The sequence below is a fragment of the Carlito syrichta genome, unplaced genomic scaffold (genome assembly GCF_000164805.1).
Source record: "Carlito syrichta isolate Samal-C Ts95f unplaced genomic scaffold, Tarsius_syrichta-2.0.1 Scaffold304738, whole genome shotgun sequence".
NCBI classification, from domain to species: domain Eukaryota; kingdom Metazoa; phylum Chordata; class Mammalia; order Primates; family Tarsiidae; genus Carlito; species Carlito syrichta.
The window spans coordinates 21,350-32,464 of record NW_007248834.1 but is presented as its reverse complement, the minus strand read 5'-3'; the positions used below and the strand labels follow the sequence as shown (position 1 = coordinate 32,464).

At 38.8% G+C, this 11,115-nt stretch overlaps 1 protein-coding gene across 3 annotated transcripts in view; it reads left to right on the top strand.

The window, feature by feature from the left end:
* The window catches only part of YWHAE (tyrosine 3-monooxygenase/tryptophan 5-monooxygenase activation protein epsilon), a 57,295-nt gene extending 53,734 nt beyond the window's left edge, over positions 1 to 3,561 (top strand). The window contains exon 6 of one of the 3 annotated variants that reach the window (XM_021713766.1): positions 2,603 to 3,561. In XM_021713766.1, the coding sequence (XP_021569441.1) occupies positions 2,603 to 2,757 (155 nt within the window). In that variant the 3' untranslated portion in view covers positions 2,758 to 3,561. Of the gene's footprint in view, positions 1 to 1,955; positions 1,985 to 2,602 lie in introns of those variants that run through there. The other 2 variants (XM_008060794.2, XM_021713767.1) reach the window with 2 other exon arrangements.
* Positions 3,562 to 11,115: the final 7,554 nt, after the last annotated feature.

Sequence of the window (11,115 nt, the reverse complement as noted above, 5' to 3'; positions counted from 1 at the left end):
TTTTTAATTGTAGAGATGAGGTCTCGCTGCCCAGGCGTGTCTCGAACCCGCGGGCTCAGGCAGTCCACTCACCTCAGCCTCCCAAAGGCACGGTCAAGTAGTCTTACTGACATTTTAGGAAGGCTAATAAACTATCTGAATATACACATTGTTATGGGTACCAGGAAATTGTTTACCTGCTTTGCCAGAAGACATATTTTTACATGTTTTATTGATTCTGAAGCTTGGTGCAGTGACTCATATCTAACCTCAGCTGAGATAAAGGATCTCTTGAGCCCAGGAGTAGTTGGACACCAGCCTGGGCAACATAGCAAGACCCTGTATCAAAATATAAAATTTAAGAGAATTGACTTTGTGACTTAGATTCAATGCTGAGTACAGGAAATTTGGTGTCTTGGAGTGGCAGTTTTCCAGGATGTTTGCATTTTGTGTAAGGATGATTTGAAATTTCTTTTAAAAAGACATTGTCTTTATGTCTTCTAACTGTAGAATATGTTAATGTTTGTCTCAGCATGTTGAAACTTAATTCTTTAAAGGGATCACTGCTTTTCCACATCAAGTGACTTCAGTCCTTTTCTCTAACCTCTGGTAAGAGGTTTGTTTCATACACAAGTCCATAGAGAGGCAATACATATTCTCTCTGCCCGACCCAGTTACCCCAAGAAACAGTGGGCAAAGAAATAGGTTGGTCCAAGGAAACCTTTCTTTCCCCTGCCTTCTTTCCAGAGGATATTACTGCATCCTATTCAGAGTAATAGAGAGGATTGGACAGATTGTTTCTTAGAGTAAAGTTTATACAAAGTAAAAAGACCAAAATCTGACTCCGGTACCATTGACGTTTTCCCTTGTCCTACTTTCTTGGTTTATTTTTCTTGTAATGTTGCTTTCATATGATTGTTCTCCCTCCCTTTTTCCTTGCAATATAGATTCCTAAAGGAAAAATCCAACTCTTCTTTTCCTAAAAACTCTGCTTTGTAAGTCATTATCATGGCACAGTGAATTCTGCTTTTTAGTTTTGGTTCTTCACTAATCATGCCTGCATATTATCATCCTGTTGCTTACAAACTGCTTGTTCTACATTCCAGGATGCTGAACCTTTTAAAATATTCGTGGCCTGCTACTCCTGCCTACTTCTGGTTGGGTGTGATGTAAATGACAATGATATTTTGATGCCAAAATTATTTGGAACTTTCGGCAAATAAACTGGTTGCTTATGAGCGAGTTTAGTGTGTGTTTTAGTGTTGTGTTAACTGTCTATTGGCTGTGTATTGCTGTTAAAAATGAGTGAGTGTTAATATCACGGTTCTTAAGTTTGAATACATTATTGTTCTTTGGGGAACAGTTGGGTGTTATTAGTTCTTTTCTCACTAAATGATTCTTTTTTTGTCTTTGCATGTCTTTTTCTATATCATGAGTCATTCTTTATGTATCTGAAATAGGTTGTTAGAATCACATATCAGTGTGAAACATTTTGATCACAAAAGAGATTTTGAAGATTTTGAAACTATTTTTATCGATCCCTTAATGCTATGACAGCATTCATCATTTTGCAGTCTTTCAGGCTGTTTAAAAGCTGTTCTCAGTGCCAGTGCTTCATATTTGTAGACAACCTGTCTTAAGTGTTATTTGTCCATCCTAATTAAATAATTTAACAAGCATTGTGAATGGATGGATGGTTACCTGAGCTCTTATTATGGTTGTTGGGTTAATTGATTTTTCATTTACTTTGATTAAACTAGTTAACTGTAGGAATTACAATTTATTTGTTTAAAGTACAAGATACTGTAACTTTTTCCCAATGCATCATTTTTTAGCAAAAGCCTGCATGCTTTTTTATTTTGACTGACTTGTTTAATGCTTATAAATAGGCAGGTGGCCCGCCAGTGAATAGACTGGCTTTCTGTTGCATGTTGTAGTACAGTTGAAACACCCCAGGCTAATCATCATATTCACAGGGAAAAGAAAAATAGCATGAGAGAACTGGTCCAAATGCCCTTCTTTAATAACCTTAGTGGTCTGATTTACTTTGAGCATACTATTTCACTCTGAAGTAAGAAATCTGGTTATAGTTTGGTGTATCTGGGCAAGATACAGAAGGTTCAATATTCATTTACAACAGAGAATACCCCACACCATAACACTGCAGAACTCCTTGGAAGCATTTTACTGCTCAGTTCACTTTATTGAAGCATTTCTGATAATGAGCTTGTGTGTAAATTAGATTTGTGTGTAAATTGATTCATGAAGAGGCGAGGTTGTTGAGAAAGAGTATTTTGACCCAAGATGTAGATGAAAGCTTGAAAATCATTAGTAATATGGTAATCTTGGCTGTCTGTGTTAAGAGGTTGTTTAACATAAAAACATTGACTTGACTTTGCATCAGTTTTTTCCATTCTGACTATTGAACAATACTATGAGGACTGGGTTGCAGCAGCCCTTCTTGGCTTAGGCATTTCAGGTGATAAGCCTGTCTTTGTTTAATACCAACTGTAGCAAATATAAGAAGTCTTTATGCTTGGAATGACACCTTTGTTTATGCCTACTATAACCTGATACAGTCTGTAGGAAATAAATTAACTGTCTTGTAATTTTTTTTTTAAACAGGTGAAGAGCAGAATAAAGAAGCGCTGCAGGATGTGGAAGATGAAAATCAGTGAGACACAAAAGCCAACAAAAGAAACCATCTCTGACCACCCCACTCCTCCCCATCCCACCCCTTGGAAATTCCCCATTGTCACTGAGAACCACCAAATCTGACTTTTACATTTGGTCTCAGAATTTAGGTTCCTGCCCTGTTGGTTTTTTTTTTTTTTTTTTTTTTTTTTTTAACAGTTTTCAAAAGTTCTTAAAGGCAAGAGTGACTTTCTGTGGATTTTACTGGTCCCAGCTTTTAGGTTCTTTAAGACACTAACAGGACTGCATAGAGGCTTTTTCAGCATTACTGTATTGTCTCCGTGCCAGATGTGGCAAGATCACCATTAGAAATTGAAATTACATGTGAAAGCCATTAGACTTCTAAGTGATACAGGCATCTGAGAGAGGTTAATCACTATAGAGGCGTATGTGGTATCATTTTTTCTTTTTGTAATTGTTTAAACCGAATTTTATACCAATGTTTGGAATTAATTGGGTGTTAGCTTGAGGTGGTTAAAGGCTGTTTGGGGAGTTTGTTGTAATGGTCTTGCTGTAAAGTGTTTCAAACTCTGCCGAAATGTTGCTGAAAAGCATGGTGCTGGTAACAGTTCAACAATCCGTGGCTGCTCATTCTTGCCTACTTTTACTCTCCCTCTGAAGCAGGTTAGCATTGAAGGTGGTATGGAGAAGCCTGCATGCGTGTTCAATTCTTGGTTTCTTCTCTTTCCCCCTCCCCTCCCACTCCCCACTCCTCCCCTCCTTCGCTCGCTCAACCTCTTTTGTTCAGTATGTGTAACTTGAAGCTAATTTGTACTACTGGATATCTGACTGGAGCCACAGATACAGAATCTGTATTGTTCTTACTGAAACACAGCATGGAATTAACATTAAACTTAAATAAAACAAACCTAAATTAAAAATGCCAAATATTATTGCGCCTCCATCCTTTATACTTTTAAAATAAAACCTTTAGTCCAAACACATTGACAGTATTATGTTTGCCTGAATGTGAAAACACCCCCTTTTTTTCTTCCATAAATCATTTGTCTGTTTCCCGAAGATGATGTATATTTTGGAAAAAAAAATTTTGCTTGTAATCTGGTTGTGAAGAACAGTAATAATCTAAAGTCAATTGATTGCCTGTCCTATCTTCCAGACCAGTTAGCAACATAGTATTTATTTTAACCATTAAAGTACAATGTGAGTATTTAATTCAAGGTGTAATTATGGATCATTTTCTAGCATGGAATTTTGGGTTGTACAGCCAAATAAGACTGAATATCAAGAACTCTTAGACTGAATTAAAACAGTATGCTCTCTTCCCCCAGAGATAAATGGTAGAAGCAGAGATTAATTAAATCTATCTCAGTAATACGTGCACACAGACCTGTAACCAGGAACACTAGATGTGAGTAGTTTCTTCCAGAGACAGTTTATACATCAATGCATATAGATACTTAGTTAATACAGATTTTTTTTTTTAAATGTTGAGCATTTAGATCTATCTTATTCTGACTGCCTAACATTTGCCTGATTTTGTTAACACCAGTTTACTACTTTTGGGTGTTGTTTCCAGCCTTGATATTATAAAAGGTGCTACAGTTAAATGCCCTTGCTCAAGAGTTCTGCTTAAATGTTTGTATGTGCATCTATAAGGTACGGTTTAGAATTCCTGTCAGAAAACACATTTTTCAGTTGGCATATGCTTCCCCAATACACTTGACTCTTCTAAAATGTGACAGTGTACTCTGAGCGTAAGTTTTTAGTAGCAGAAACTTAAGAAATTAACAGATGAATGATAGTCTAGTATTTATCTTAAGTGCATGCTAACAGAATGTGCTTTTTTTTTTCGAATTGATGTCTCACTGTGTTGCTCAGGCTGGAGTGCAGTGGCACGCTCATGGCCACTGCAGCCTCGACCTGCTGAGCTCAGGCTAGCCTTCTGCATCAACCTTCCAAGTAGCTGGAACTACAGGTGTGCACCACCATGCTTGGCTAATTTTTTGATTTATTGTAGAGATGAGGTCTCACCAAGTTGTCCAGGCTGGTCTTGAGTCCCTGGGTTTAGGCAATCCTCTCGCCTTGGATTGAAAGTGCTGGGATTACAGGCTTAAGCTACCGTGCCCAGCCAGTACATACTTTTGTGAGTTCATTTTCCATCAGATAGTTGGGAGACAGTTGAACATAAATCATACTCTGCTATCCATTTGGAGCAACCTCCAAGAGGTTTTCAGCTTCATTTGTTCCATTTCCAGCATTAAGTGGCCAGATACCTGCTGCATCTAAGGTCCAAATTGAAGGAATTCATAGAAGTCTAATGTAGACTTTTTAATAAGCCACTTGTGGGATGCAGGGTTTTGCAGGCTGCCAGCACATTGAATGCTAATGTATATGAACTTCAAGAGTTCAGAAAATACAGGTAGTAGTGCTTTTTACAAAATAGTCTGGTTTATGGAGGTGATTCTGTTTTTCTTGTAATAAGGCATTGCCAAACTTAAGTACTGTCTCAAGTTGGTGCGTTACTTGAGTTTGCTTTGTGAAAGGGTTTACTAGTTAGTTGGCTGTGTAGACTACATATGCAGTCAGCAGATTCAAGATGCCATGAGCATTTTCAAGAGGTGTGCAATTTTGTTAAGGAGAAAAACGAAACTGCCACCCAGAAAAATGAAGGTAATTAAGAAAGGGGGAGGTAACTGGTACAGACTTTTAAAGATTAGAAGACAGCCAGGAAAGACTGCAGAAAGGTGGCTTAGCCACATGAGGACATGTCACTCCTATTTCCTAGATATGTGGGAGTTTGCTCCTAAGTTTCAGCTCTGGATTTAGTCTTCCTTCAGGATCATTTGACTTGAATAGAAACCTCGAGTTCCTATTACAACTTGAATGTATTAATTTGTGTTTTGTTTGTGTGTGTGTGTGGTGTGTGTGGCGGAGTCTCACTGTTGCCCATGCTGGAATGCAGTAGCACACTCAAGGCCACTGCAGCCTCGACATGCCGGGTTCAGGTGATCCCTCGGCCTCAGCCTCCCAAGTAGCTGGAACTACATGTGTGTGCCACCACACTCTGCTGATTTTTAGATTCATTGTAGAAATGAGGTCTCCCAAATTGCCCAGGCTGGTCTCAAAACCGTGGACTCAGGCAATCCTCTTGCCTCAGCCTCCCAAAATGCTGGGATTATGGTTGTGAGCCACCACACCTAGCTTAATTTGTGTTTTAATTAGGACTCTTCCAGTGCTTCACTGTGAGAACAAAAAAAGTCAGTTTTTCTAAAATGTTAAATGAACTGACATGCTGTGTTCTGGGATGGGTGGCAAGAAAAGCAGATCTCTAATGTTATATTTTGATCCTGGAGGGAGATGAGAATAATCTTTAAGTTGAAAGAGGACATTTGGTGTGGAATAAATGTAAACATCTATCTTGGCTTCTGTCCTAGACAAATTCTACTTCAGAGTTTTTATAAATAAGATCCTGGCTGCTGTTGATCCTAGTTCAGCTCAGGTGATAGTGAAAACACTGAAACATTGGAATAAAGGTGTAAATCCTGTTTTCTTTTGAAAATTTTAGTAATAGTTCAGAGGAAACAATTCTAGAACGTGCTGTTAAAGGAATCTTATGTGAGTACCTTTGGAGAAAGTGGTGATACCCGGATCCAACCTGGATCAGGAAAGCAAACCCCCCTAGGCTTGTAATTGATAAAACTAATATTTAACATTATCAGCTGTAATCAGCCAGGAGTGGTAGCGCATGCCTGTAATTCTGGCTACTTGGAAGGTTGAGGCAGAAGGATCACCGGAGCCCAGCAGGTCGAGGCTGCGGTGGCCGGGAGCGGCCACTGCACTCCAGTCTGGGCGACAGAGTGAGACTCCAACTCAAAAAACAAACAAAAAAACCATTATCAGCTGTACTAGGCACTGTACTCATTATTATATTAAGCAGTTGAATCTAGCAGATAGGTGCTCAGTCATAATTAGGTGAGTTATTGCCTGCATTTTACAAATAGGAAAACTGAGTAGGGAGAAGTTAAGGAATTTGCTGAAAACCAGATAGCTATTGGTATTCATACATGGAATTTACAGTTAGTTTCATATAACTGAAGAGCCTCATTAGACCATGCTACCATTTGCTCTTTATCTTTTTTATTTTTTAAAATAGAGATACGGTCTTGCTATTTTGCCCAGACTGGTCTCAGATTCCTGGGCTCAAGCAATCTCAACTTGGCCTTCCAAAGTGCTGGGATTACAGGTATGAGTCACCAGGGTTGGCCATGCTCTTTATCAATTTTATTGGAATGCTACATTTTGATATAGTCTAAAGCCATCCTTTAGAAATATTTTAACACTTCTCAGTATATACAATTGATAAGTGTCTGAAAAAGCTGTAATAGGCATATGTATATTGAGGAAATAAGAATGATGTTTGGGGCTGAAGGGAGCTTAATAAACCTAAAAGCTTATTCTTAGATTAACTTTTTGGCTATTTTTGTTAGCTTAATTTGGGGATATGTAAGTCAGTAATTTTACAGTTGGAGCAATTTTTCCAACTTGAAAGTTTAGTTTGAATAAGAGCCACAATCCACATGGATAACCAGTGATTACGGGTTGTCAGTTTGCCTCAGTGCTGTGACAGTTTTATAGAGAACCGAAGTCTCAATACCTTAACATCAAACTCATTGGTAGCCACTGGTGGTGGAAATATTTTTGAAATGTATTCTCTGCCTTTTAAGAAACAGGTTGTGGACTTCTTTGTTACTGTTTTGGTGAAGGTCCTGTGTCTACACTTGGGTCATCAGCTCATTGCTAGTCTGTCAGTAGGCCTGCTATGTATCAGGGCCTGGAAGTTGTTCTTTAAAAAAATTCCTTGCCACATCTGTTCCTCACATGGTGGAAGTTAAGACTGTCTAATTGTATAACGCCGGCAGTATGAAACAAGTCCAGGAGCTCTCTTGAGCTATCTAAAGCTGTTGCATACCATTTGCAATCCTGCTGCAACTTCTTTCACTCCTTGGCACTCGTGTTTTCTGTGCCACATTGCTTGCTTGTTCCTACGCTTTACAGACTTGCTTTGCTGTTTAAAATTCTGGTGCTACAGGGTTAGGATAGGGCTTCTTTCCGATTAATAGCACACTTTTGGCCAGGATATCAGGCCACAATAAATATTGAACTACTTTAAAATTTATTTTCAAGAGAACTCTAGGAACAAACTCTTTATTAACTCTGGCCAGGTGTGGTGACTCAAGCCTGTAATCCCAGCACTTTGGGAGGCAGAGGTGAAGGATTGCTTGAGTCCTTGGGTTTGAGACCAGCCTGGGCAACTTGGCGAGATCTCATCTCTATAATAAATCAAAAAATCAACCAGGTGTGGTGGCACACACCTGTGTTCCAGCTACTTGGGAGATTGAGATGCAAGGATCGCCTGAATCTAGCAGGTGGAGGCAGCGGTGGCCATGAGTGTGCCACTGCACTCCAACCTCGGCGACAGAGTGAGACTCTGACTCAAAAATAAAAAAGATTTAACTTGATCTTGAAATTAGGGAGATGTAAGCCAAAATAAGAGATGTCCATTTCACCTATTATAATTGGCAAATGTTAGATTTCTAAAATACCCTGTTATGGTGCGGTTGTGCAGAAACGTCCTTATATTTGCTTGGTTTTTTTGGAAAGTAAACTTCTATTTAAGTGTAATAACAAACGTGTGTTTGGCTTAATTAATTTTCACAAAGAGAACACACTGTTTAACCACCACTCACATCAAGAACTAGAATATGACTAGCACCCTAGAAGACCTTATCTCCCCTCTCACTCCAAAATGGACATCAGTATTGTATCTCCATCAATTAGTTTTGCTTGTTTTTGAACTTGATATGAATGGAATCATACAGTATTTGGGAGTTTTTTTCTCTCGTGTTGTGGGATTAACCCATGTCATTGTAATAGTGTGTTTTCATGGCTATGTAGCATTCTGTTACATTAGTATAGCACTCTTCTGTGGATGGACATTAGACTGTCTTCATGTTTTGAATGTTACAAATAATGTTATGAACATTTCATGGGTGTGTATTTTAAAATATACATGTATGCTTTTATGTTGTATATATAAGCAAGAATGGAATTAACTGGGTCATTGGGATGCGTATGTTCATCTTAAGCAGATACTGCAAATCAGTTTTCCAAAATAGTTGTACATTTTTAATTTTTGCATCTTTTTTTTTTTTTTGAGTCAGAATCTCACTGTCACCCAGGCTGGAGTGCTGTGACACGATCACGGCCACTGCAACCTCGACCTGCTATGCTCAGGCAATCCTTCTGCCGTAGTGTTTCAAGTAGCTGAAACCACAGGTGTGTGCCTCCACGCCCAGCTAATTTTTTATTTATCGTAGAGACAAGGTCTCACCAAGTTGCCTGGGCTGGTCTCGATCCCCTGGACTCAGACAATTCTCTTGCCTCCAACTCCCAAAGTACTGGGAATACAGGCATGAACCACAGTGCCTGGGTAGTTGTACTATTTTACAATCCTACCAACAGTATATGAGAGTTCCAATAACTCCACATCCTCACCGGTATTTGATGTGGTTACTCTTAGTTATGGGTTTGTGGTAGATTTAATTCTGAATTTAGTTTGTATTTCTCTTATCATTAATGAGGTTGAGCACTTTTAAATATATTGGACATTGTATTATCTTTTGCTAAATGTCCACTTTTGCCTGGTTTTTTGTTGGGTTGTTTTTTTTTTTTTTTTTTTTAAGTCAGAGTCTCACTGCACTCACAGGCTTAAGTGCAGTGGCATGCTCACAGCCATCGCAGCCTCAACTTGATGGACTCAGGTGATCCTTCTGCCTCAGCCTTCCAAGTAGCTAGAACTAGAGGTGCATGCCACCATGCCCGGCTAATTTTTTTTTTACTTATTTTAGAAATGTCTCGCCAAGTTGCCCAGACTGATCTCAAACCCCTGGACTCAGACAGTCCTCGCATCTCAGCCTCCCAAAGTGCTGGAATTACAGGCATGAGCCACCACGCCCAGCCAGGGTTGTCATTTTCATGTTGATATATAGGTGGTTGTTATTTAAGAAAAGTGTGTTTTTGAAGTTGTTATTGCTACTGTCTTCTCCCATTTTGTGTCTTGCTTTTTCGTTTTCTTAGTATCTTTTGATGAACAGAAATCCTTACTTTTAACATAGTTCATTTAACCTATCTTTTTCTTTAAGGTGAACATTTTCAATATATTATTTAAGAAATACTTGCCTAAGATCACAACTCTTTTATGTTATTTTCTAGAAACATTGTTTTACCTATCATAGATCTAGAATAATCTAGAATCTACTTTGTGCACACTATGTAGATGTTTAAACATTTTCCCAGGCTGGGTGTGGTGGCTCAAGCCTGTAATCCCAGCACTTTGGGAGGCCAAGGCAAAAGGATTGCTTGAGCCCAGGGGTTCGAGATCAGCCTGGGCAACTTGGTGAGACCTTGTCTCTATAATTAAAAAAAAAAAAATAACTGGGCGTGGTGAACGCACCTGTAGTTCCAGCTACTTGGAAGGATCACCTGAGTCCAGCATGGCAGACTGAGGCTGCGGTGGCCGTGAGTATGCCACTGCACACCAGCCTGGGCAACAGAGTGAGACTCTAACTCAAAAAAAAAAAATTTTTTTTCTGTATGGGTACCCAATTGACCTAGCACCATTTATTGTTGAATGCATCTATTTGTGCTGGTGTCAATGCCACACTGTAGGTTTAAAATAATTCAATATCTGGTAACGTGGGTTGTTTCTTCAAGATTGTATTGGTTTTTACATTTCCATATGTATTTAAAAATCAGTTTGTCAATTTCAGTAACAGAACAGCAACAACAAAACCTGCTGGGGTTTTTAATAGGATTCTTAAAAGTTTGTAAACCAATCAGGCAAAGTGGCTCATGCCTATAATCCCAGCACTTTGGGAGGCTGAGGTGAGAGGATTGTCTGAACCCAAAGGTTCGAGACCAGCCTGGGCAACTTGGTAAGACCTCATCTCTACAATAAATCAAGAAAAATTAACCAGGCATGATGGTGCATGCTTGGTAGTTCCAGCTACTTGGAAGGCTGAGGCGGAAGGATCACCTGAGCCCAGCAGGTTGAGGCCGTGGTGGCCATTAGCATGCCACTGCACTCTGGCCTGGGTGACAGAGTGAAACTCCAACTCAAAACAAAAAAAAATTTTTTTGCACATCAATTTGGGGAGGAATCAATGTCATTACACAATTATGTTCTCTAACCCAGGTACATAGTATTTCCCTCTATTTATTTAGATCTTTAATATTTTAAAATAATATTTTGTGATTTTCTATGTAGAAGTCTGGTATGTCTTGTTGGATTTCATTTCTAGATATTTGATTTTTAAAAATATTTTAAATAGTATTTAATTTTATTTTCAAAATGTTGCCTATAGAAATTTTGATTATTGTATATTTTAGCAAGTGACCTTGCTAAAATTAATTTATTAACTC